At 38.8% G+C, this 22,505-nt stretch overlaps 1 protein-coding gene across 2 annotated transcripts in view; it reads left to right on the plus strand.

Annotated features, from left to right (window-relative positions):
• The first annotated feature begins 6,267 nt into the window (after positions 1–6,267).
• TANGO6 (transport and golgi organization 6 homolog) overlaps positions 6,268–22,505 on the plus strand; it is a 152,489-nt gene continuing 136,251 nt past the window's right edge. Inside the window, exons 1-4 of one of the 2 annotated variants that reach the window (XM_032486612.1) lie at positions 6,305–6,414; positions 6,989–7,088; positions 18,376–19,016; positions 20,938–21,054. In XM_032486612.1, coding sequence (XP_032342503.1) covers positions 18,543–19,016; positions 20,938–21,054 — 591 coding nt within the window. In that variant the 5' untranslated portion in view covers positions 6,305–6,414; positions 6,989–7,088; positions 18,376–18,542. Of the gene's footprint in view, positions 6,415–6,988; positions 7,089–18,375; positions 19,017–20,937; positions 21,055–22,505 lie in introns of both variants that reach the window. The other variant, XM_014555757.2, reaches the window with a different exon arrangement.

Consider the following 22,505-nt stretch of genomic DNA (forward strand, 5'->3'; position numbering starts at 1 on the left):
GTCAAGCTTGTTTTATTTGATTACATGGTTCCAAGCAAGACCAAGGGTGGATGAGCTCAGTTGAAACATGAAGAAAGAAGCTATTTGAAGACTATCGATCCATGTGGCACGTGGTGAAACCAATAAAATTCCCTTGTCAGTGGGAGACTGTGGGTTGCCCTGAGGGATAGAAAAAAGCAGGGCTTCAAATAACATTGTCAGCAAAGTTAGTACAGGCTCAGTGCTTCTCCCCTGGGGAAGACCGTGGCCCCCTCTCCCAGGGAACACTGGCAATTTCTGGAGATCCTTTTGATTGTCATCACTGGGGAGGTACTACCAGCACCTCAAGTCAAGGGTAGGGATGCTGCTTAAACATCCCCCCACAACAGAATGATCAAGCCCCAAATGCCAATAATGCTGCTGTTGAAAAACCCTAGTGTAGGCCTCCTCTGCTGGAGAGGTATGACTTTTTTTTTTTTTTTTTTTTGATAATTTAAAAAACTAGTAAAATACATATAACACTTTACATTTCACACTTTTAAGTGTACAGTTCAGTGGTGTTAAGCACATTCAAAATGTTGTGTAACCATCACTTCTATTTCCAGAGCTTTTTCATCATTCCAAACAAATAAGTGGAATCATTTAATAATTTGTTTTAAATTCAGCTTGTTTCACCTAGAATAATCTTTTCAAGGTTCATCCATATTGTAGCCTGTGTCAAAACTTCCTTTTTATGTTGAATAATATTCCATTACATGTATATGCTACATTTTGTTTATCCATTCGTCTTGGGTTTTTCCTACCTTTTGGCTGTTAGGAATAATGCTGCAATGAACACTGAACATCAGTGTACACATAACTGTTTTGAGTCTGTATTTTCAATTCTGGTTATATATCTAGGCGTGGAATTACCATAGAGTATGGTAATTCTATGTTTAGTTTTTTGAGAAACTGTTAATACATGAACCTTGATTGGATTCTCAAGTGAAAATTAGAAATCTGTAAGAGTCATTTTAAGGAAAATTTTAACATGGATCTTATAGTAGTAATACTCCCAAATACTAATTTTCTTGGATATAATGGTTATGTGGTTCACTAGAAGAACCCTTATTTTTAGGAAATAAATGAAGAATTTAGGGGTAAAGTTATGATGTCTGGAAACTGAAAATGGTTCAGCCAAAAACATGTATCAAGAGAGGCAGCACAAAAGCAAAGGTGGCAAGAAGGTCACAATGACTGAATCTAGGTGAAAGGTATGTAAGTGTTCAGTTACAATTTTGATTTTTCTTTGGGTTTAAAATATTTCAAAATAAGTTACAGAGAAATAAGTAAGCCAGAAATTAACCCTCGTGTATATGGTCAAATGATATTCAACAAGGGTGCAAAGACCATTCAATGAGGAAAGGACAGTATAAAGTTGGATGCACCTTTACATATACAAAAGGTAACTGAAAGTGGATCAAAGGCATAAACATATGAGCAAAAACTATAAAACTGTTAGAAGAAAACAGGGGAAAAGCTTCATGATGGATTTGGCAATGATTTCTTGGCTATCACACCAAGAGTAAAGCACAGGCAACAAAAGAAAAAAACGGATAAATTGGATCACTACAGTTAAAAGCTTTTGTGTATCAAAGGACACCATCAACAGAGCAAAAAGGCAGCTCACAGAATGGGAGAAAATATTTGCAAATCATATATTCAGAATGTGTTTTTTAGGACCAGCAAAAAAAAAAAAACCTCAAAAAATTGGCAAAAGATTTGAGTACAAATGGCCAATAAGCACTGAAAAGATGTTCAATATCATTAGGGAAAATGCAAATCAAATCATTAGGGTAGTGCAGCTCAAAACCAAAATAAGATACCACTCCACACATACTGGCCAAAAAGCAGAGAAATGTTGGCAAGGACGTGAAGATAATTGAAACCCTTGTGCATTGCTGGTGGAACTGTAAACTGGTGCAGCCATGTTTTCCACATGGTAGAAAACAATCTGCAGTTCCTAAAAAAGCTAATCGAAGAATTACTATGTGATCCAACAATTCTACTTCTGAATATTTGCACAGAAGAAGCCAGGGTCCTGGGGAACAGTGCTTCTGCTTCTCTCTTGCTGGTTCCTTAGGTACTGACACGGCTGTGAGTGGTGAGGACACCAAGACATGGGAGCCTCGCTGCCTGAGTTCAAATCCCGGTTCTGTCCTTCCCAACTATGAGCTTAGACAAGTTAACCTTTCTGTACCTCAGTTCCCTTATCTCCAAAAGAAGGATAACCTACCTCATTGGGAGGGTCACTGAACTCTAGATAAGCTGACACGTTTCAAGCATTAGCAGGGTGCCTGGCTCGTGGTAGTGCTCTGTTAAATGTTAGCTTTTATTTTTCTTATTGAGTGAGGGCCACAGCAAGGGAGTCTGGGGTAGAGGGGATCGTTTAAGTAAAAGCAGGATGTTAGGGGAGAAAAGGCCAAGCATTTAGTTTTGAACTGGATTTAGTGAGTCAGACAGAACCACTCAAGTGTTTTGAGCAAGAGAACTATATGACCCAAGGTGGTTCTCTGGGAAGTGGGCATGAACCAGCTTGGGGAGGGGACCAGAGACAGTGAAGAGGCTCTGGAGGCTGAAAAAAAATGAGAGGATCCAGAATGTACCATTGTAAAAGTTTTGTTGTTGTTTTGGAGGAGTTTTGGTATTTTTGTTTGTTTTTTTAACTGGACTCTTGTCTGCCTAAAAGAGCCTCCCAACAGAGTTCAACAGTCATAAAATCCCTTCCCCTGGGGTTCCACAACCAGAGCCGATTCATTCCTATCACCACAGACTAGCAGTTGACTCCACTGGGATAAGAAATGACCTAAACAGATAGAGTCACAGAACTGTCCTGTCTCCCATCTGTTCTTCTACAGGTTGACTTATCATTCCCCAAAGTCATTTGTCTTTCCCTTTGTCTCCCTCCCCTCCCCCTATTAAGATGATGTATCAAGCCCTCAATTCTAACCACATCTGAGTCACATTTCTCTATGAACTCCCTCAGAGGTGGATATAAACCTGCCTTTTCCTCTTGCTGATCTGTCTTGTCAGTTTAATTCACAGGCCTTCATATTCAGAACATAGAGGGTAGAGAAAAAGTTCTTCCTCTGTGACAAGGATCTGATTGGTGCAAAAAAGGAAGTGGTAATAAAAAGAGAAAACTTAAAATAAATGAAAACACAGCTCAGTGGCAGAGCTGCTGCTTAGCGTGCTGAGGTCCTGGGTTCAACCCCTAGTACCTCCATTAAAAAATGAAAACAAACCAAATTACCTCTGTGGAGTGGGTGGCAGGGATTATCACAGTGACTATCGTTTTGAGACAAGCAGGGTAAGAACTTAGGAGTCACCTAAGGAAATGGAATGCAACCACTCGAGTTACCAAATGTGGCTTTAGAAAATAAGAACCCACAAGAAACTTCAGTTTGCTGGGGTCTTCACTGGAAATTCTGTTTCTATAAAAACAACCATCAGTTAACTATTGGATGCTTTAGGCTTGGGTTAATTCTGGATTGAGACAAACCGCCTGCTTAGATAGCTTGTTTGGCTGCTGACCCTAAAGTTCCTGATCATGGGCTCATTGTTGGCCAACTTCAAATCAATGGAACACATTGTACACGAATACAGGCCTCTATGTGTGTCTTGAACATCCCCATACGGTTCATTGCATGTAGCTCCGGTGGGTATCGGTTGTGATGGATGTTTAATAGCCTATTAGCAGGGGTCTCCCAGCTGTACTTCTGCATTTTAACAGAGCTGCCCAGAACAAACTGAGGAAGGGGCTACCCAAATTCAATTCCTATAAACTTAAATTCCATGAGTGTAAATACTGAATTCTTAGAAAATAGGGTAATTTAAAGCCCCTTTGAATAATTTTTTAGGCCAGGAGAGGTCTGAGAATGCTTCCCTTTTTTTAGATACAGGGCCTTGTTATAGACTTAACAAGCCCTAGGCACGCCTCCAATATCCTATTACATGTATTAAAATAACCCAGTGTTCCATGGGGGATGTATTTTCTTGCTGTAAAAATTTTTATAGAATCTTTAAGACATTGCTTTTAAGATTATGCACATCACCTTGTGGTATCTGACTCTACAGCACCGGAAAGATAAAATCTGTTGCCATGATGCTTTGGGATAAAGGAGTCGCAGCTCTGGGAACCCTCTGATTATTTGTAAATCTCACATCAGTACTGTCCTTAGGCTTGGACTAAGGACACCCCAAATCCTCACTCACACCACACTCTGGTTCTGGGACCTTCGAATTCCCTGCCCAGCCATCCCTGAGCCTGCTTCCAGGGCTTTGTGGACCTCTTCACTCGATCTACCCTCTGGAAGGTACACCTTGCTCCTTGCATGTGCATCCCCTCTGTGGTAGGCATTGCTAAATACTTGAGAGCAGTGTCACTCTAACTCCCCAGGATAGCCTTGTGAAAATGGTTCTGTTAACTTCTTATTTTAGGGAGTAGAAAATGGATTTGGGCTGGAGCCCAGAGAAATGGGAGTGCCAGGGAAGGGGCCTGACTCACTGAGAAGGGAGTTAAATGAACAATTTCTTCCCCTAGTGATGTGGACTTGCATTTGAAGAACATCTCACTTCCCAAGATTTCCAGCAGCTAAATGCTACAGAGAAGTCATCAGTCATGAACACAGGCTAGCTCAGGGTATCTCAAGGAGAAGCAGGACATCCTCTTGGGAGCAGTTTTATAAAGTAGATTGTAGAGCTTGTGACAATGATATGAGAGGTTATTGACTTTTAGTGAAAGGAGTGGCTGGCATGCTAAAGGTCTTGCCCTCAGAAGCACTGTTCTGGATTTGCAGCAAGCCTTTCAGTCAACATGACTTTTGAATGTCCCATTAGGACTCATGTAGGTGAAAACCTGTTTCTAATGATATGAATCTCCAACCCATTCTGTTTTACATATTGATTCAATTTTGATGAGGCATGATTTTAATAGACACTGATTTTTCTGGGAATGCATGTAAATGGAGTAAAGATCCAACTTTTATTGGGAATTTTACTTAGTCCATTTAAGAAATATCCAACAGAACAGACTCACAGACATAGAATACAGACTTGTGGTCGCCAGTGGGGAGGGGGGTGGGAAGGGATAAACTGGGAGTCTGAGATTTGCAGATACTTACTGGTATATATAAAATAGATAAACAAGTTTATACTATATAGCACAGGAAAAAAACATTCAGTGTCTTGTGGTAGCTTACAGTGGGGGAGAATATGAAAATGAATATATATATATATTCATGTATGACTGAAGAATTGTGCTGTACACCAGAAATTGACACAACATTGTAAACTGACTATACCTCAATTTTAAAAAAATTTAAGAAATCATATCCACAATGGATATTCAGCCATAAAAAAGAATAAAATAATGCCATTTGCAGCAACATGGATGGACCTAGAGATCGTCATTCTAAGTGAAGTAAACCAGAAAGAAAGAAAAATACCATATGATAGCACTCATATGTGGAATCTTAAAAAAAAAAGAAGAAAAAAGAAGACACTAATGAGCTCATCTACAAAACAGAAACAGACTCGCAGACATAGTAAACAATCTTACGGTTACCAGGAAAAGGGGGTGGGAAGGGATAATTTGGGGAGTTTGAGATTTACAAATGTTAGCCACTATATATAAAAATAGATTTTTAAAAAGCTCTGTATAGCACAAGGAACTATGTTCAATATCATGTAATAACCTTTAACGAAAAAGAGTATGAAAACGAATATATGTATGTATATGTATGACTGGGACATTGTGCTGTACACCAGAAATTGGCACATTGTAACTGACTGTACTTCAATTAAAAAAAATCCTATCCAATATTTGTAGCTACTCATAATGGATGTGTGTTTAGTACTTATTTTTAAATCTCAATAATGAAGAAATTCAACAATATGCAGTTGCTTTCCCAAACTTTATTATAAGAAGGTGCAGCATCTGTTTTACTTCACTATGAATCTTTTAGCGTTTTGATACCCGAAGCTTTTCATACAGAACTGCATATTATTATATGATTAAACTACTTTTCTCACCCTTTTCCTTTATATAGACGTTAATCTATTGAGTTTCTGAAATTGTGCATGCAGTCAGTTCGTGTTACCTATGTTTATGCCTCCTCTCGGGAGTGCAAGGGGGCCTGAGAAAAGCTTTCTTTGTAAAGGGGGCGTTCCCGACCAAGTCTGCCCCGCCCCACGCCTCAGGCCCCGCCCCGAGCGCCTCGGCCACACTCAACCAGGCGGCGGCGCGGATCCGCCGAGGCGCCTGCGCATATCGCCAAGTGGCGCGTGCCACTCTAGTCATGGCGGCACCCCAAGAGGCTGCGGGCAGCGGGGCACTGGAAACGTGTGGTCTGGAGCGGATTTTGGAGGCGCTGAAGCTGCTGCTGAGCCCGGGAGGTGAGAGGACGGATCTCGGCGTCGCTGCACCCGGGACCCTCAGGGCCGCCGGTCTTCCATGTCTGCCTTGCCACCCGCGGCGTGTGTCCCTCAGGCCCTCCCCGGGACCCCCGGCTCTCAGGTCGACCCTCCCCGCGCCTGGGGCTTTGGGCATGGTCTGTCCAGCCTTATTTTACCCTTGAGGAACCCGAGGCCCAAGGAGGATGAGATTCTCGAATACTGATACTAAACAACGTCTCTCGAGTGCTTACTGTGTTCAGCGCCTCGGGTGCGTGATCTCATCAGTCCTTACTGCAGCCCTCTGAGGCAGCTACTGCTGAAAAACAGCTTCAGAGAGGTCCCGACCTCCTGAGGGCTCAGGGTCTGATGTGGACACTGGAGATTTGTACAAAATGCCAAAGAGTCCAGAAAAAGGAAGCAGTGACATTTGAGCTGGGTTTGGGAGAGGATTTAGGGATTTACAGTCTATGGGAGAGATTTACGGTCACTTTTAATCTTGGTGAGTTGATAAGATCTCAATTTAGAATCAGAAGGGACCTTGGGAGTGATGTAGCCTGTCACTCTCTTTTTACAGTTTTTACAGTGGAGGACACCTACGACTCACTAAAGAGATTAAGTAACCTGACCAAGATCACATAATCAAATGAGGGACAGAACATGGATCTAGAACAAAGGTCTGTGGAACCCCCTTCTCAAAGTAAGGCACGTTATTCAGCATAGAGCCTCTGATATTTTCTGGAGCTTTGAGAAAGATGTACAAGAAACATGGCCCTACTTGTAATTACCGTGTATATTTTGGAGGAAGAGGTTTGTAGAGTGGGCGAGGTAAGGGACATGGAAGTGGTGGTTCCAGTCTCCAATTCTGAGATTACCTACCCTCTCCAAAACTGCAAACAAAACGTAATACCATACTTGGGACAAGTGAAAAGTTATTAGTTGCAGTAATTGAGTGCCTACTAAGTATCAGTCTCTATAGCCTGCTGTTAACATATGTATCATTTTATCCTCACAACAATCCCATGAGATAGGTGTTACTTGTAATCTGTTTTACAGATAAAGGAACCAAGGCTCAGGTACATTGGACATTGCCTAATGCCAGTCTAAGTGGTAGAGTTAAGATGTGAACTCAGATCCTCTCCACTATAGTATGATAACTGTACTGCTTTGCCCCAATGAAAAATTGAATTGGAAAGTACAGTTTTAACTTGCTAATTGAGAGGTCACTTGTGCAGCAACTGCAACTATCTAGAACATGACTGAGAACAGAGACAAATAAGTAAAAATAATCTGGATATAATCATTGTCACAAAGCACATAGATTCATTTATAGAAGAGCCTCTCTAACTCAGATATGTGGTGGAGTTACATACATGTACTCATGTATCTTGGAAAAATTCAAGCATGCCTATTTGAAAAAGAATAAACAGTGTGGTAAAATGATAGTATTTTATGCAGATAGACTATTATATATTGTGTGAATCTTTCTGCTGTTTTCTTTTATATCAGCTGCTGAGGGAATTAAAAAATTACCTGTACATAATAAGTTTTCAGATGTTCTTGATGGACAGAGGGTTTTGAAACAGGATGAAAGTATTTGTTAAAATTACATCCTGCTAGATTAAACTTATTTTGATCTGTCTTTTTTTTTTTAAGTTGATTTTTTTTGGGGGGGCAGGGGGAGGTAATTAGGCTTATTATTAATTTTAATGGAGGTTCTGGGGATTGAACCTAGGACTTCGTGCATGCTAAGTATGCTCTCTACCACTGAACTGTACCCTGTCCCCTTGATCTGTTTTTAAATTGACTACCTTTGGGGTAATATTTACTGAGAGTCAAGTGTATATAGTATTCTTTCCTCAGTGCCTTTGGAGATAGGAAAAAAAAATCTATATATATATATATAGATATATATGACAACTTGTGCTCTCAAGCATCTTGTTTGTTTGGAGAGATGGTACCACATATATAGACCAAAGATATTAAACATGGCAGGATAATATTGGTGGTGAATGGATGGTACAGATAGCAGTTGGATAGAAAAGGAGTTGTCTAGGGATGGGGCTATAGAGCCTGCAAGAAGAATTCAGTCTAGGTGGGAATTGAATAGACAGGCCGGAAGGAGGATACCAACTCTTTCCGTTTTGAGCCATCAAAAGTTCTGCTGCATTAAGCATTTTCTTTACCTCTGCCTTCCATTTCTACTCTCGATTATGGGGCAAATAAGAATATCTCCACCTCCATTATTAACAAGTGTGTTAAGCAGAATTTGAAAGGGGTTTGTCAGTTTTAGTGAAGTTTTGCTCGAAGTCACCTCAGCAATAGTTTTCCTACAAAATAAGTTCCATATTAAATATATATTCATTGAACTCTGTCATTAAATTTGAGTTATACAGTGCGAGGGAGGGCTGGAAATGTTAATTTGTAAATAATGAAGCTGTATCACCTTTATTCTTGCATGCCATATTGCTTTGCACTTTGAACTTAACAAAAAGTACCACACAATCATGAAGTCTGCTTTTAAATGTCACAAAGCGTAGGCATTTAAATTGGTGATTGGGAAGAATAAACAATGCTGTTCATGAGGGCAGCATTTCCCAAAGTTTGGTAGGTGTGGTTTTAGGCAGTCTGTAGGGAAACATTTTGAGGCTAAATAGCACATAGTAGTGATCAAGGGCTTGGGTTCTGGAGCCAGATTGCCAGAGCTGAATATGCCCTGGGGCAGCGAGCTTAGCCTCATCTGTAAATAAAGAATAATAATATAATACTCCATACCTTACAGAGTTGGTGTGACAATTGAATTAAATGCAGAAAGCCCTTAGGACAGTGTGTTAACTGTTACTAATTTAAGATTTTAAAAATGATTTTATTTGAAGAAATAAGCAAAGAACAATACAGCTGGTACTCAGATAAATGGCAAAAATTGTGGAAGCGCTATATGGCTGTAATTTGGAAAACTGTTTTAAGGCAGCAGATCTGAAACTTTTTGGCTTCAGCACTCTTGCAGTCTTAAAAAGTGCTGAGGAGGGGAGGGTATAGCTCAGTGGTAGAGTGTGGGCTTAGCATACTTAGGTCCTGGGTTCAATCCCCAGTACCTCCATTAAAAAAAAAAAAGTAAATAAACCTAATTATCCCCTCCCAAAAAAAGAGTAAGAAAAAAAATTTTTTAAAGATAAGGATAAGAAAAAAACTTTTAAAAATTTAAAAAATAAAAGTGCTGAGGAATTCGAAAAGTTTTTATGTGAGTTATGTGTATCAGTATTTACCGATCTAGAAATTAAGACTTAAAAAGAAACCGTTTAAATTTAAATATAACAATAACAAGTCTGTTACATGTTAACATAATGACATTTTTAATGAAAAATATATTTAGCAAAATAAAATAATTTAGCAGGAAGAGAGGCATTGTTTTACACTTGAGGGGCATTGTTTTACATTTTTGCAAATCTCCTTAATGTTTGGCTTGTTGGAAGACAGCTGGATTTTCATATTTGCTTCTCTGTTCAGCCTGTCGTGACAGGTTGTTTTGATTGAAATAACTGAAGATAATCTAGATGCACATAGATATGTAGTTTGAAAGGAAGGAGATTTCAATCATCTTTTCAGATAATTGTGTATATTCCTTTTTATATTAAAGCTCAACAAGAGATAACTTAGTAAGTTTGTATCAATGAACTTTCCGCAGTTGGTACACTCAAGAAAGAATGAGAGCGTAAAAGACAGATAATGTCTTAGTATTAATATGAAAATAGTTTTGACCTTGCAGACTCTCAGAGAATCTTGGGAAGGGCCGCAAAACATGAGTCGCTATACCACACTTTGGGAACTGCTGCTTTAGGAAAATGCCTTATTTTCGAGTCGAGTTTATTTTTGTCACCAGTAGAGGGCAGAGAAGACTACTTTATTATGGGGCTCTTGAAAAAAAGGCAGTTGGCTTTTGTTTTAAATCGCTTTCTTTGTGTCCCATGTTTGAATTTCAAGATCTTATACAGTCACAGGAAGTCACTTAGAGGTTGTTTAGTGATCTTAATGGTTAGTGGCAACAAGCTATGAGAGCACTGATTTCCTTTTTTAGGTATATATTAGCCAAAGGAACCAGACATTCATGCCGGTCGGTGAGAACACTTGGCGTGAACAGTCTTAGAGCAGAACTGGAAAATCTTCCTCTTCTGATTCTCACTATTTTGAAAGAAAAATGTTACTGTTCCTTTTTCTTTATAGAAGTAGTTAATTTTTTTTTATAGTAAAGCTTTAAGAAATATAGAGAAACTAAAAGAAGAAAATTAAAATGACCTTAATCCTACTACCCAGAGATAACATTTGGGACACATATGTATTTTTTGTTTACAATAGTGGTCTCATATACTACATACTGTTTTGTAACCTTAAAATGTGTTTTTAGTACAGAAACAATACATACTTACTGTAGATAAAAATTTTAAATACAGTGGAGCAAAAAAGAAAAACTACCCAAAGTCCTGCCTTCCAGAGGTCATCACTGTTAATACTTTGAAGTATAGCTTTTGAGATCTTTTTCTGTGTGCAGTTATATGCGTATGCATTTTAATACAGTTAGGTTCATTCTGTTCTTTTATTGATGAATTTTCAGAATGATACATTATTGTCTTAGCAGTCTCCAAAGGTAGCCAATGGAGTGATTTTTTTGTTTTATCATGGACTAATAGTTTTTTTGTGTATATGATATGTTTTAATTACTGTACTCATTATTCTTGCTAAATAGTCCCACTTTTGGCCTGTGGGAGCCACTTCAAGTTGGCTGTTGGACTCTTTCCTGTGCCTCAAGTAGTCTTTGATTGCTTCTTTGCTTTCAGACATGACAAGATATCCCAGACTCATCATCGTATACATTTCTTGCCCTAGTCTTGAAAACAACTCTCTTTAAGAATAAGTGGTAGAAACCACAAGATAGACACTAGCAATGTTTATTGCCACTGAATGTCATTGCTTCCAGACTTGTTCAATGATTAGAGCTAGTAAATATGTGGATTTTCAGGAAACCAAAAATAAGCCAAGAGTTCTTACTGGTATTTCCAATTAAAATGAAATATAGAGTTTAAACTTTTCCTAACATTTTATTTTGAAAATTTTGAAGCTTATAGAAAAATTAAAGGGATTTTACCTGGAAAACTCATGTACCAGATTCTTTCTCATATATTTGTCCACCTAGCCATTCTTCTTTACTGTATTTTATATTTTTGTATTTGTACTTCTTTCCTCTTATCTAAAGATATTGAAATCTTCAATAGATTAATCGGAAGATTAATGAAATTAATGTAATTATTATATATATGTATATATACACACAATAAATATTGAGGCTAAATAGCACATAGTCACATATTCATGCATACACATTCCTATAATATTTTAAAATAAGAAATCCTACATTAGCACCATCAACAAACCTACTTTTTCTAGGGGACTTTTGTTTATTTTCCTCAGGATGTACAAAGTTCTCAATTTCAAGTCACTTGAAGTAATTGTTTGTGTGGTAATGCTGCTAATTTGGTTTAGAGTAGGAGCCTGCACACTTTTTCTGTAAAGGAACAAGCAGTGAATATTTTGGGCTTTGTGACTAATACCCACTCTGTTACAGCTATTCAGTTCTGCCATTGTAGCTTGAAAGCAGCCATAGATAATATGTAAATAAATGAGCGTGACTGTGTTCCAATAGAACTTTATTTATAGAAATAGGTGGTGGGCCAGATTTGACATGCAGGTTGTCATTTGGCAACCTTGGATATAAAGTATAGAATTATTAGGTTCATTGTTTTTTACTTTAGGAATATTTTGAATTTTCTTTTTTATTTAAGTGGTTTTTTTTTAACATTTTTTATTGATTTATAATCATTTTACAATGTTGTGTCAAATTCCAGTGTAGAGCACAATTTTTCAGGTATACATGAACATATATATATTCATTGTCACATTTTTTTCTGAGTTACCATAAGATCTTGTGTATATTTCCCTGTGCTATACAGTATAATCTTGTTTATCTGTTCTACACTTTTGAAATCCCATCTATCCCTTCCCACCCTCCGCCCCAAGTGTTTTTTTTTTAAACTATAAAAAACATACAGGGCTCCAAAACAAAAACTCTAAAACTGAATACAATCATCTGTGTCTCTTCCCCACTAATCTCTCCCTCTCTATGTAGATAACTCATTTCAGTTACTTTTTAAAAAATAAAAGCAAATAATATATTTCATATTCCTTCCCATTCTTACACAAAAGTTAGCACACTATGTACATTCTTTTACACCTTACTTTTAAAATTCAGTATGTCTTGGTGATCACTGCATAGTGGTGCATGGAAATCTTCCTCTTTCCCTTTTCTAGCTGCATAGTGGATATGCCACTGTTAATTTATCACTTCTCTATTAACAGACATTTTGGTTGTTTCAAGCCTTTTATTAATGTAAGAAATACTTTTACCAGACTCAATGGGCCCATCACTTGGGGTGCTTAGCCAATGAACACACCAAGTAGTTTCGTTTAAAGCAGAAGTATTTACCGCTTGTGACAAGTAAGGAGTCAGGGAGATAGTGTTACTGAGTCCAAGCTTGTACGGAAGGGCAGACATGCCAATAAATGGAGAGACAGGTGCTGGGGCAAGAAATAACGACTTTATTCAGAAAGCCAGCAGACTGAGAGGATGGTGGACTAGTGTCCCAAAGGACTGTTTTACTGGCGTTAGAATTCAGGCTTCTTTTATACTAAAAGGGAAGGAAGTGTAACTTGTTACAAACTTCTTGATGCTGGGCAGACCCGGGCTATTGCAGCTGTCCACGTAAGTCTAGTCATGATGTTCCTGTAAACCTCCGAGGGGACAAATGATATTTTCTGTTTTGCAATTTTTTATCTCTATATAAATGGAAAAGTATTATACCTTTAAAGGTCAAGCCTGGGAAGTAGAGCATTGAGAAAGGGCTGTCACAGGCAACATTGTTTTACAAAGGTACAGAGCTAGCTAGCATGACTAAGCTCAGGCAACAGAGCACAAAGGTTAGAGATAAAGGAATAGATTCAATAGAGAGTCAGATTTGCTCTATGTTACAATAGCTCTCAAAGCATTGTCTCCCCTAACCACTGGAGCAGGGAAGTTTTAAGCCTGGGGCATATGCATATTCATGAAAGGGCAGGCATGATCATCTATAAGCATTATACCCAGGCAAAGGTTACTCTAGTTTCCCAAAAACTGCAAGCAAGCAGGTGCTTGGGTGTTTGCTTGCATTGTGGTATCTTGTTGACTGGGGGTGCACTGTAACCTTTTTGAGACATCTGGTGTTTAAAACTTTGTGCAATTTAATGGTTGGTTTCTGCAAAACAAAGCCCACTGGTTTAACCCCGTCCCTTCCCTACTGCTGCCTAGCTAACAATACTACAGTGAATAGCCTTGTGTATATGTCATTTTGCATTTTTGCCTGTGTATCTATCTATAGGACAGATTGCTGGGCCAACGGTTAAATGCCTATGTAATTTTGCTAGATATTGCCAAATTTCTCTTCTTAGGGATGTACCATTTTAGTTCCTTACCAGCTATGTATAAGAGTGTGTGTTTCCCCCAAACACATAATGTGTTATAAAAACTTTTGGATTTTAGCCACTTGATAGATGGGAAGTGATATTTCAGTATAGTTTTAATTTACTTTTCTCTTATGAGCAAGGTTGATCATATGCTCATGTTTAAGAGCAATTTGCATTTCTTTTTTTGTAAACTGTTGTTATCTTTGCCCATGTAGTGCTTCATACTCTGTTCACTTTAGAATATATTTAGTGAACATGTCATTAAATACTGTTCAACATAGTTTAACGGCTGCAAATAATCCATTATTCATTCATTCAGCAACTGCTTATTTGGAACAGCTGCTATGTGTCAGATGCGTTGTTGCAGGGAAGGAGAACACAGCAGTGAACACAACAGAGCAACATCCCTGTCTTCAAGGAGCTTTTATACTAGTTGATGGAGAGATAATAATAAACAAAATAAATATTACATACCCAAATAGTATGTTAGATACAGGTAGAACATAATTTACTCAGCCTATCCCGTTTTTTGACATATATTTCTAATTTTACACTTTTATAAATAAGGCACGTACAACACAATTTTAGGGATTTTTTGTTGTTATTTATTAGCTTTTGTTTTGAAGTCTATTGCTGCTTGAATTCATTTGTATTTTCAACATTTGATTATGGTTTTATAACCATAACCCACCTCTTTGCATTATGTTTTTAGTAGTCATCCTGCAATTAGAATATACATCCTTAATTTTTCACAATCTGCTTAGAATTAATATTGTACTACTTCACAGAACACATAAAAACATTGCAACTGTAAGGGCCCTTTTACAGCCCCCCACCCTCCTTATGCTTTATGCTATAGTTTTCTTATTCACTATATCTACATAAGTTATAAATCCCATAATACAATTTTATAAATTTTGATTTAGACAGTTATATATATTTAAAGAAATTAAGAGGAAAAAATTAGTCTTTTATGTTTATCCACATATTTACCATTTCTGATGCTCTTGGTTCCTCCCTGAAGATCCAAGTTTCCATCTGGTACTGTTTTCCTTCAACCTGAAGAACTTCCTTTAACATTTCTTTGTATTCCAGATCTGTTGGCAGACAGTTATCTTAGTTTTCATTGATCTGAAAATGTCTTCATTTTACTTTCATTTTTGAAGGTTATTTTTATTGGATGTAATATTCTGAGTTGACAGGTGAAATTTTTTCTCTGTCAGCATTTTAAAGATGTTTTCCACTGTCTTTTACCATTCATTGCTTGTGATAAGTTCCCAGTCATTCATAGCATTGGTCCCCTGTATGTGTCATATTTTTCTGGCTAGCTTCAAGATTTTCTATTTATCTCTGGTTTTTTAACAATTGGCTGTAATATGCCTAGATGTGTTTTTCTTTTTTACTTATCTTGATTGGGCATCACTGAGCTTACTGAATCAGTAGATTTATGTTTTTTCACTAAATTTTGGAAATTTTTGATCATTATTTCTTCAGTTCCTTTTGTGCTCCATTTTCTTTCTCCTCTCCTTTTATTCCAGTTATCCTCTATTTTATTCCAAATAAATTATTTGATATTGTTCATAGATCCTGCTAAGGCTCTATTTCTGTAAAAATCTTTTTTCTGTTTGTTGTTGAGATTGGATAATTTCTAGGGCTATATCTTCAAGTTCACTAATTCTTTTTTTTTGTTGTTATCTCAGAGCTTTAAGTCCATTTAGTGACTTTAAAAAATCTTTCAGATAATTTATTTTAAATTTTAGTATTTCCATGGGTTTTTTAAAATACTTTCTATTTCTTTGCTGAGAGTCCCTGTTTATTCATTTATAATGAATATACTTTCCATCACATTCTTTTTTTTTTATTGATTTATAATCATTTTACATTGTTGTGTCAAATTCCAGTGTAGAGCACAATTTTTCAGTTATACATGAACATATATATATTCATTGTCACATTTTTTTCTCTGTGAGCTACCATAAGATCTTGAATATATTTGCCTGTACTTTACAGTATAATCTTGTCTATCTATTCTACAATTTTAAAATCCCGTCTATCCCTTCCCACCCTCCACCCCCTTGACAACCACAAGTTTGTATTCTGTGTTTATGAGTCTATTTCTGTTTTGTATTTATGCTTTGATTTTTTGTTTTTGTTTTTTAGATTTTACATATGAGCGTTCCATCACATTCTTGAACATAGTTATGAGAGCTGATTGAAAATCTTTGCTCAGTCTGATGCTTTGGTCATTTAGGCTCAGTCTCAACTGATCGTCTTTTCTCTTGAGGTGTGACATGTTTTCATGTTTCTTCAACTGTCTAGAACTTTTTGATTGTACACTGGACATATGTTGAAACTCTGGATTCTGTTACAGTCTTCCAGAGAGTATTGATTCTGTTTTTTGTTTTAAAGTTGGTAATTAACTTGACTGACTCAAATTCCAAGCTCTGTCTCCCCTGTGGTGGGCAGTAACAAAGGAGTTCATTTCTTACAATCTTAGCTGAGCCATTTGAAGTTCTTCCCATACATGGTTAGTTCAAAGATTAGCTAGCGATTTGGGCACAATTTATATACAGAACTGGGGACTCCTCCTCTCTGGCTCTATTCTTTCTGAGATTTCTTTTCTTATTTTCCACCTGCTGTAGTTGCCTTGAATTCTGTGCTTTGGTTCTCAAGCTGTAAGACAATGAGTTGCTCTTAGAATTTTAGCTACTCTAAGGCCTAACCCCAGACTAAAAGGCAAGAAAAAGCAGGAAACTTAATGTTGTTTTTCCTTTCTGAGTGCCTTCCCTAGTTTTTGCTCACTTTTGTCACCTTCAGACATCTTCAGGGAGTTGCTTTATTACATTTTGCCAAGTTGATAATTGTTATCTGTAGGAGGGTTGGTCTTATTGGAGTTTTAAGGAGATCTTTACTAGGTACTCTTTTCGTTTATTCTTTTACTCAGTCAGTTAACAAATACTCATTTGATGCTTACTTTATGTACTATGGAAGGCACTTACCAAGCAAGAGAGACATGGTGCCTGTCCTCATGAAGTTTAAGCTCTAGTAGAAAAGAAAGAAAATAAATACCAATAAAATAATTACAAATTATGGTAAGTGCTGTGGAGAAGGGAAATTGGATGCTATCACAGAGTTAATAATATGGGGGTTGACTTTTAGATTGGTCAAGGAAGGCCACCTCTGAGGAGATAATACTTAAAGTGAAACTTCTACATACCTGTGACTCAACATTTCCACTCTTAGGTGTATAGACATCAGGAATATGTGTGCACACTTCCACCAAGAGAAATCTATTTTAAGTATTAAGAAGATCCCTTTTTCTGATGTGTGAAAAGAGGATTTGGGGGGAGAGGAGACATAAAAGCAGGGAAACTAGTTAAGAGATTATTGCCTTAGTTCACTTTAAAGATATTCATGGTTTCGACAAAGGTTGTAGTTGTGAGGTGGAGAAAAATGAATGAATTTGAAAACTATTTTGTAAGCAGAACAGGCAAGGCTTGGTAATAGATTGGGTAAGAGAGATAAGGAAAAGAATGGAGATGTAACCGGTTAGTAACCAGGTTGGATTGTAGTAGAGGGTGGGAAGTACTCATAAGAATCAAGAATTTGTTGAATTTCAGATGCCTAAGAAACATCCAAGTGGATATTTCTTTTAGCAGTTGGAAATGTGTCTCTGGAACTTACAGGGTAGGCATGGACTGGAGATAAAAGTTTGGGGGCTGTTAGCTTGTAGATCGTTTTTAAAGACCTGGGCCTGAATAAGATTATCAAGGAAGAGCATGCAGAGTTCAAATGCCTTGGTGCATTTACATATCTGGTAGAGGAAAAGCAGCAGCAGAGGGAGTCTTCAAGGATGTCAACGGCCGGGCGTGTATATGAGCTCCTTCACCAGTAGAGGGCAGTAAAGACCATTTTAGGAAAGGTCAGGGTAAACTGAGAATAGATATTTTGGGCAACGTGGTTAAATTAATCTCTTTGAACCCTATGTCTGTATTCTGTGATTTGCCTCAATAGAATATAAGTTCCATGAGGGAAAGGACTTTGTTTTGTTTGATGCTTAATTTCTGGGATCTAGGATGGTTTGACTGAATGATCCTTCTGTGGTAAATGTTTAGCTTTTTAGATGACTGTTCTGTCTACGGAACAGTGGCCTCAGCCCTCAGGGGAATAGAAACAAACTCGATGAGGTATCATGTGTTGTACTATTCTAACTACATCCAAAGTGCTATGGGAAAGCCGGAAATGTGGTCTTGAATTCTGCCTAGGCTGGGGAGGCACAGTTGGGGGAAGCTTTCTAGAAGCAGTGACATCTGAGCCAGGACTCAGAGGATGAACTGGAGTGGGCAAAGCATTCCACATGGAGGGAAGTACAATTTGTTTTCCATGTGTGTAATTTCCTTTATTTTCCTTCAAAAGGATCGGGCTCAAGTTCGCTGCAGATTACAAAACATGACGTCCTGTTGGCTACTTTAAAATCTAACCTGTCGGCTTTGGAGGACAAGTTTCTGAAGGATCCCCACTGGAAGAAATTGAAACTCCTAAGGGATGAAATTGCTAATAAGGCAGACTGGCCACAAGACTCTATGGATATCACCTGGAGTTTTACCTCCCAAACTTTACTATTGCTGTTGTGTTTGAAGGAATCCATGATCCACCTTGCAGCTGATTTCAATCCAGGCAAACCCAACCTGAGGACTCCAGAAGCTGCTCCTGCCCTGAGCCCGGATACACTTAGCATCTCCCAGCAGAAGACTGTGCAGTCAGTTTTGCAGTTTGTCGTTACCCTGGGTGTCTGCCCCTATCTTGTGCCTGGTGTTGGAGTCCCTTTGAGATACAGGACAGAGTTTGGTGCCGTTGTTCAGGACGTGGTGTGTCTCGATGCTGCCCCCAGTGCAACCCGGAGACTGTACACCAGCTGCAGGGTCCTCCTCAGTGTCGCTCAGCACGCATCTCTGGGGAGCTTGATTTTCTGCCGCCATTTTGGGGATATTGCAGCAGGTCTGTGCCAGCTGGGATTCTGCCCAACCAAGAGGAAACCACCAAATCCTGAGGAAGAGGTAAACTTACACTGAAAGAGAGAGTGTGGGAGAGTTTGTGTGAATATGTGTATGTACTTGTGTGAGGTTGTTATAAAAGACAGTATTATTTCTTTGAAAAAGTGCTGATGTAAAGATCTGGAATTCCAATTGAATGCCAAAGCGTCTCTGGTGGATAAATGAATCTTTTTAGGAGGTTGGAGCTCTCGTTTATTAAATACTAGTCCTTTGCACACCTGGAGAGTCCATTTTACCTGTCCCTTCTTGTCATTTTGTGGAACAGCTGTTGCAGGCTATTTCTTTGAGCCTCTGTTTCCTCTTTTATAAAATGTATTTAATAATACCTGACTGGGAAGGTGGTTGTGAGGATTAAGGATAATGTGTATAAAGTACCTAGCCCAATCCTCAGTAGTGCTCATCAGAAAGTTATTACTACTAATATTAATATTAAACTATTCACGCCTCCTTCATTAAGTTCTTGGGAGGATTAGATGAGATAAAGCATGCAAAGCACCAGGTACACTGCATGATCCAGTCAGCGCTCCTTGTCGTTACTGGCATTAGGGGTATGTGCCTGTGTTTTGCTGATAGTCAGTAAGGATCTGAGTGCCTGCACTACCAAGGGGCTGTGGAGGTTACAGAAGCGTGAGACATGGCTTTCTCAAAAAGCTCACACGTTAACTGGGGAGACAAGACTCACAAGTATAACACAGCAGGGGCCACTGCTCCCCTCCAAGAGGATCACCAGCATCAGCATCAGAGCCCAGCCAGAAGCAGCTGGCTTATATCTTAACAATATAGACGTATCAAGGGTCACATGCAGGGTAATTTCTTTGTCACTGCAGCCAGATTTCATAATGCCCACTCACCTCATTTCTCTGTCCCCTGTGTCACCCTCCAACTTGTTCTTTTTCTGTTTGTTCTCCTTTTCTATTCTCTCCTGCCTGTTCTCACAAAACAAAACACGTTTAAAAGCCACTATCACTCGAGTAGTGACACGAAATTATGAGCCCCCCGGTGCCCTTGTGTTTTGTGGAGCAGAGCACTGTGCTCTTTACGACAGGATATGAGTCTTGACAGTTTTGTCAGTGCCTGCTTCCCTGAGATAGGGGGGTCTGGAACTGGTCTTATTACTCTTGCCAGGGCTGAGCAGTGCCCAGGGGTGCTTGGGTAGAAGAGAGCAAAGAAAAGGGAAGCACACAGAAAGGACCAAGTGGGAGAAGACGTTGACAGAAGGGGGAACGCGGCGGGTGTACACTGTGAAGCCGGACAAGTCCCAGCAACAGCTGCTGCTCTAAGCAGCCCCGATCCTGCAGTTTGCTGAACTGTAATGGGTGGGACTGGGACTGCTTGACTGTGAGGTTACTAAAGGGGGACAGTGCTGCTGAGGCTCAAGGGGGCCTAATTACATAGCACCATCTTTGCTGCCCAAGTTCTGAATGAATTAAAAGACAGTTAACAGAGTAAGAGAGACAACAAGTCCAAATGCCACCTTTCTTACTCAGAAAGACAGAGTTGGAAGGAATATAGAGGGAGACAAAAATGGGCCTCCTGACAGTGCCTGCCAGAATTAGACACACTTACTACTCACCCAGCTTTAAGGAGTGCTAGGAAACTCCAGCGCCTTCTGCCCCGTGACAGGAGATATGCAAGGAAGAGCAGAACAGAATGCATTCGCTCCCAAGATGCAGAAGAGAAGCGAGCTGAGCTGTGCGTGCCAGAACTCACCAGTAAGCTAAATCAGTACCATCTCCTGCCCAGAAGTGGGTGAGGGGATGGAGAGAGGGCCAGGCATGCTTCATGTTACAGCTTCCTCCAGGTGGAAGGAAATCAAGAGGCAAAAGCAGCCATCACAAGCATCTTTGTACAGTATTGCAGAACGTTACTTTCTGTGGCCTGTCTGGTTTGTGTTCCAAAAAAGCCAAGTGTGTGTTTCTTTTAGGTGTTAACTGAAGAGGAAAGAGCCCTATCTAGGGAGGCCCTGAGAGACACCTTGGATCAAGTGTATCAACCGTTAGCAATCCGAGAATTACTTATCCTCCAGGGAGGACCACCCCAGGTATGCAGGCCTGGGGACTCTTGTGGGTGAATCTTTAATGATAATGTGTGGTGTATGTCTTCTCCTGGGAAGTGGGATAATCTAGTTGAGTCTTATTTCATCTTTTAGATTGTTAAATGGTATTTGTAAAACTAAAGCACGTTAACCCTTAGGATAATTTTAAAGGATTTTTCTTTTAGTGGAATGATGGACATGTTTCCCAAGAACATTGTGATCAATTTTTTAAGGCTTATGACAAAAATATTTTTATTCATTCTGAAACTGGACCTTTTTTTCCCCTTTAACTAAAATTTGGCTATTTGACAATATGTTCTTCTGACAGAAGTATTTGAACATCTTATTCTTTGAATGGAATATCCGAAGTCAAGAAATTAAAGTTAGAGCTGTTATTGGGACTATTCTTAGATCCTTTGTTTGCAAAACATTAATAGTATGTATGCTACTAAGTATAACATGGTTTCTTATTTTCCTTAAAAGTAATTATTTATCTGAAATGATTTAATTTGATGATGTAGCTGAAATGATCTATTTTGCTTTTAGTACCTAAATTTTCGTTATGAATTTAGGTGAGTAAAGCATGACAGGCCAAAGGAGGTGACTGTAGGACCAGCTGAAGCTGGCTACAAAGATATCTTCTAGTTGAAGTCATTTTCATGTCATCTCCAGTATATTACTCTAGTCTCTGATTGGGCCCCTCTGGCCTCATGCTCTTCTTCTCTGAATGAGTCCACAGTTTGCCAGATTAAACCAAATGCATTATGAGAGCATGGTGAAAAGTAGAGGATCTGGAGTTAGGCACACTGGGTTTCGACCCCAGTGTGCAGTTGTGTGCATTAATTAGTAAACCTTTCCATCCCTCAGTTTCCTTATCCTTGTCAGTACCTCTTGAGATCATGTGGGAGGTGTGTAACACTGTGCATCGCACATCATAACCCACTCGATACGTGGGAATTATTAATCTTCCTTAAATAAAAAAAGAGAGGATAGGCCAGTTAGGATTAACTGTTTCACTACTTTTTATACTCACATAGTTAAATGCAAAGATTGACCACGACATAGTCCACATTCTAGCTCCAGAAAAGGAACAACAAATTTGTTTTGTTCACGGTGGCTCCACAGAGCTCTCAAAAAGGAATCCTTGAAGAAATCTAATTCTTCTTGAAACTGCTCTGTCAAAAGGAATCAGAGTAGCTATGCTAGGGGAGGCGAGGCCTAGGGTGCCCTCTCACTGTTGTGAGCTGTCCTCTCGGTGTGAGTGATGCTCATAGGACTCTTCTTTGGAAGCTAGAATTGACTGGAAGGACTGCATTCAGATTGGTTACATTACCCCTCTGTCCCTCAAATCTTTATTTTATTTGCTAACATGTTTGTCTATTTCTGGGTTTGAAACTTAACTTGATATTTCACTTGAAGATGTTTCATTGTATTTTTACCTTCTTAAAAATGATGCT

The sequence above is a fragment of the Camelus ferus genome, chromosome 9 (assembly GCF_009834535.1).
Source record: "Camelus ferus isolate YT-003-E chromosome 9, BCGSAC_Cfer_1.0, whole genome shotgun sequence".
NCBI lineage: Eukaryota > Metazoa > Chordata > Mammalia > Artiodactyla > Camelidae > Camelus > Camelus ferus.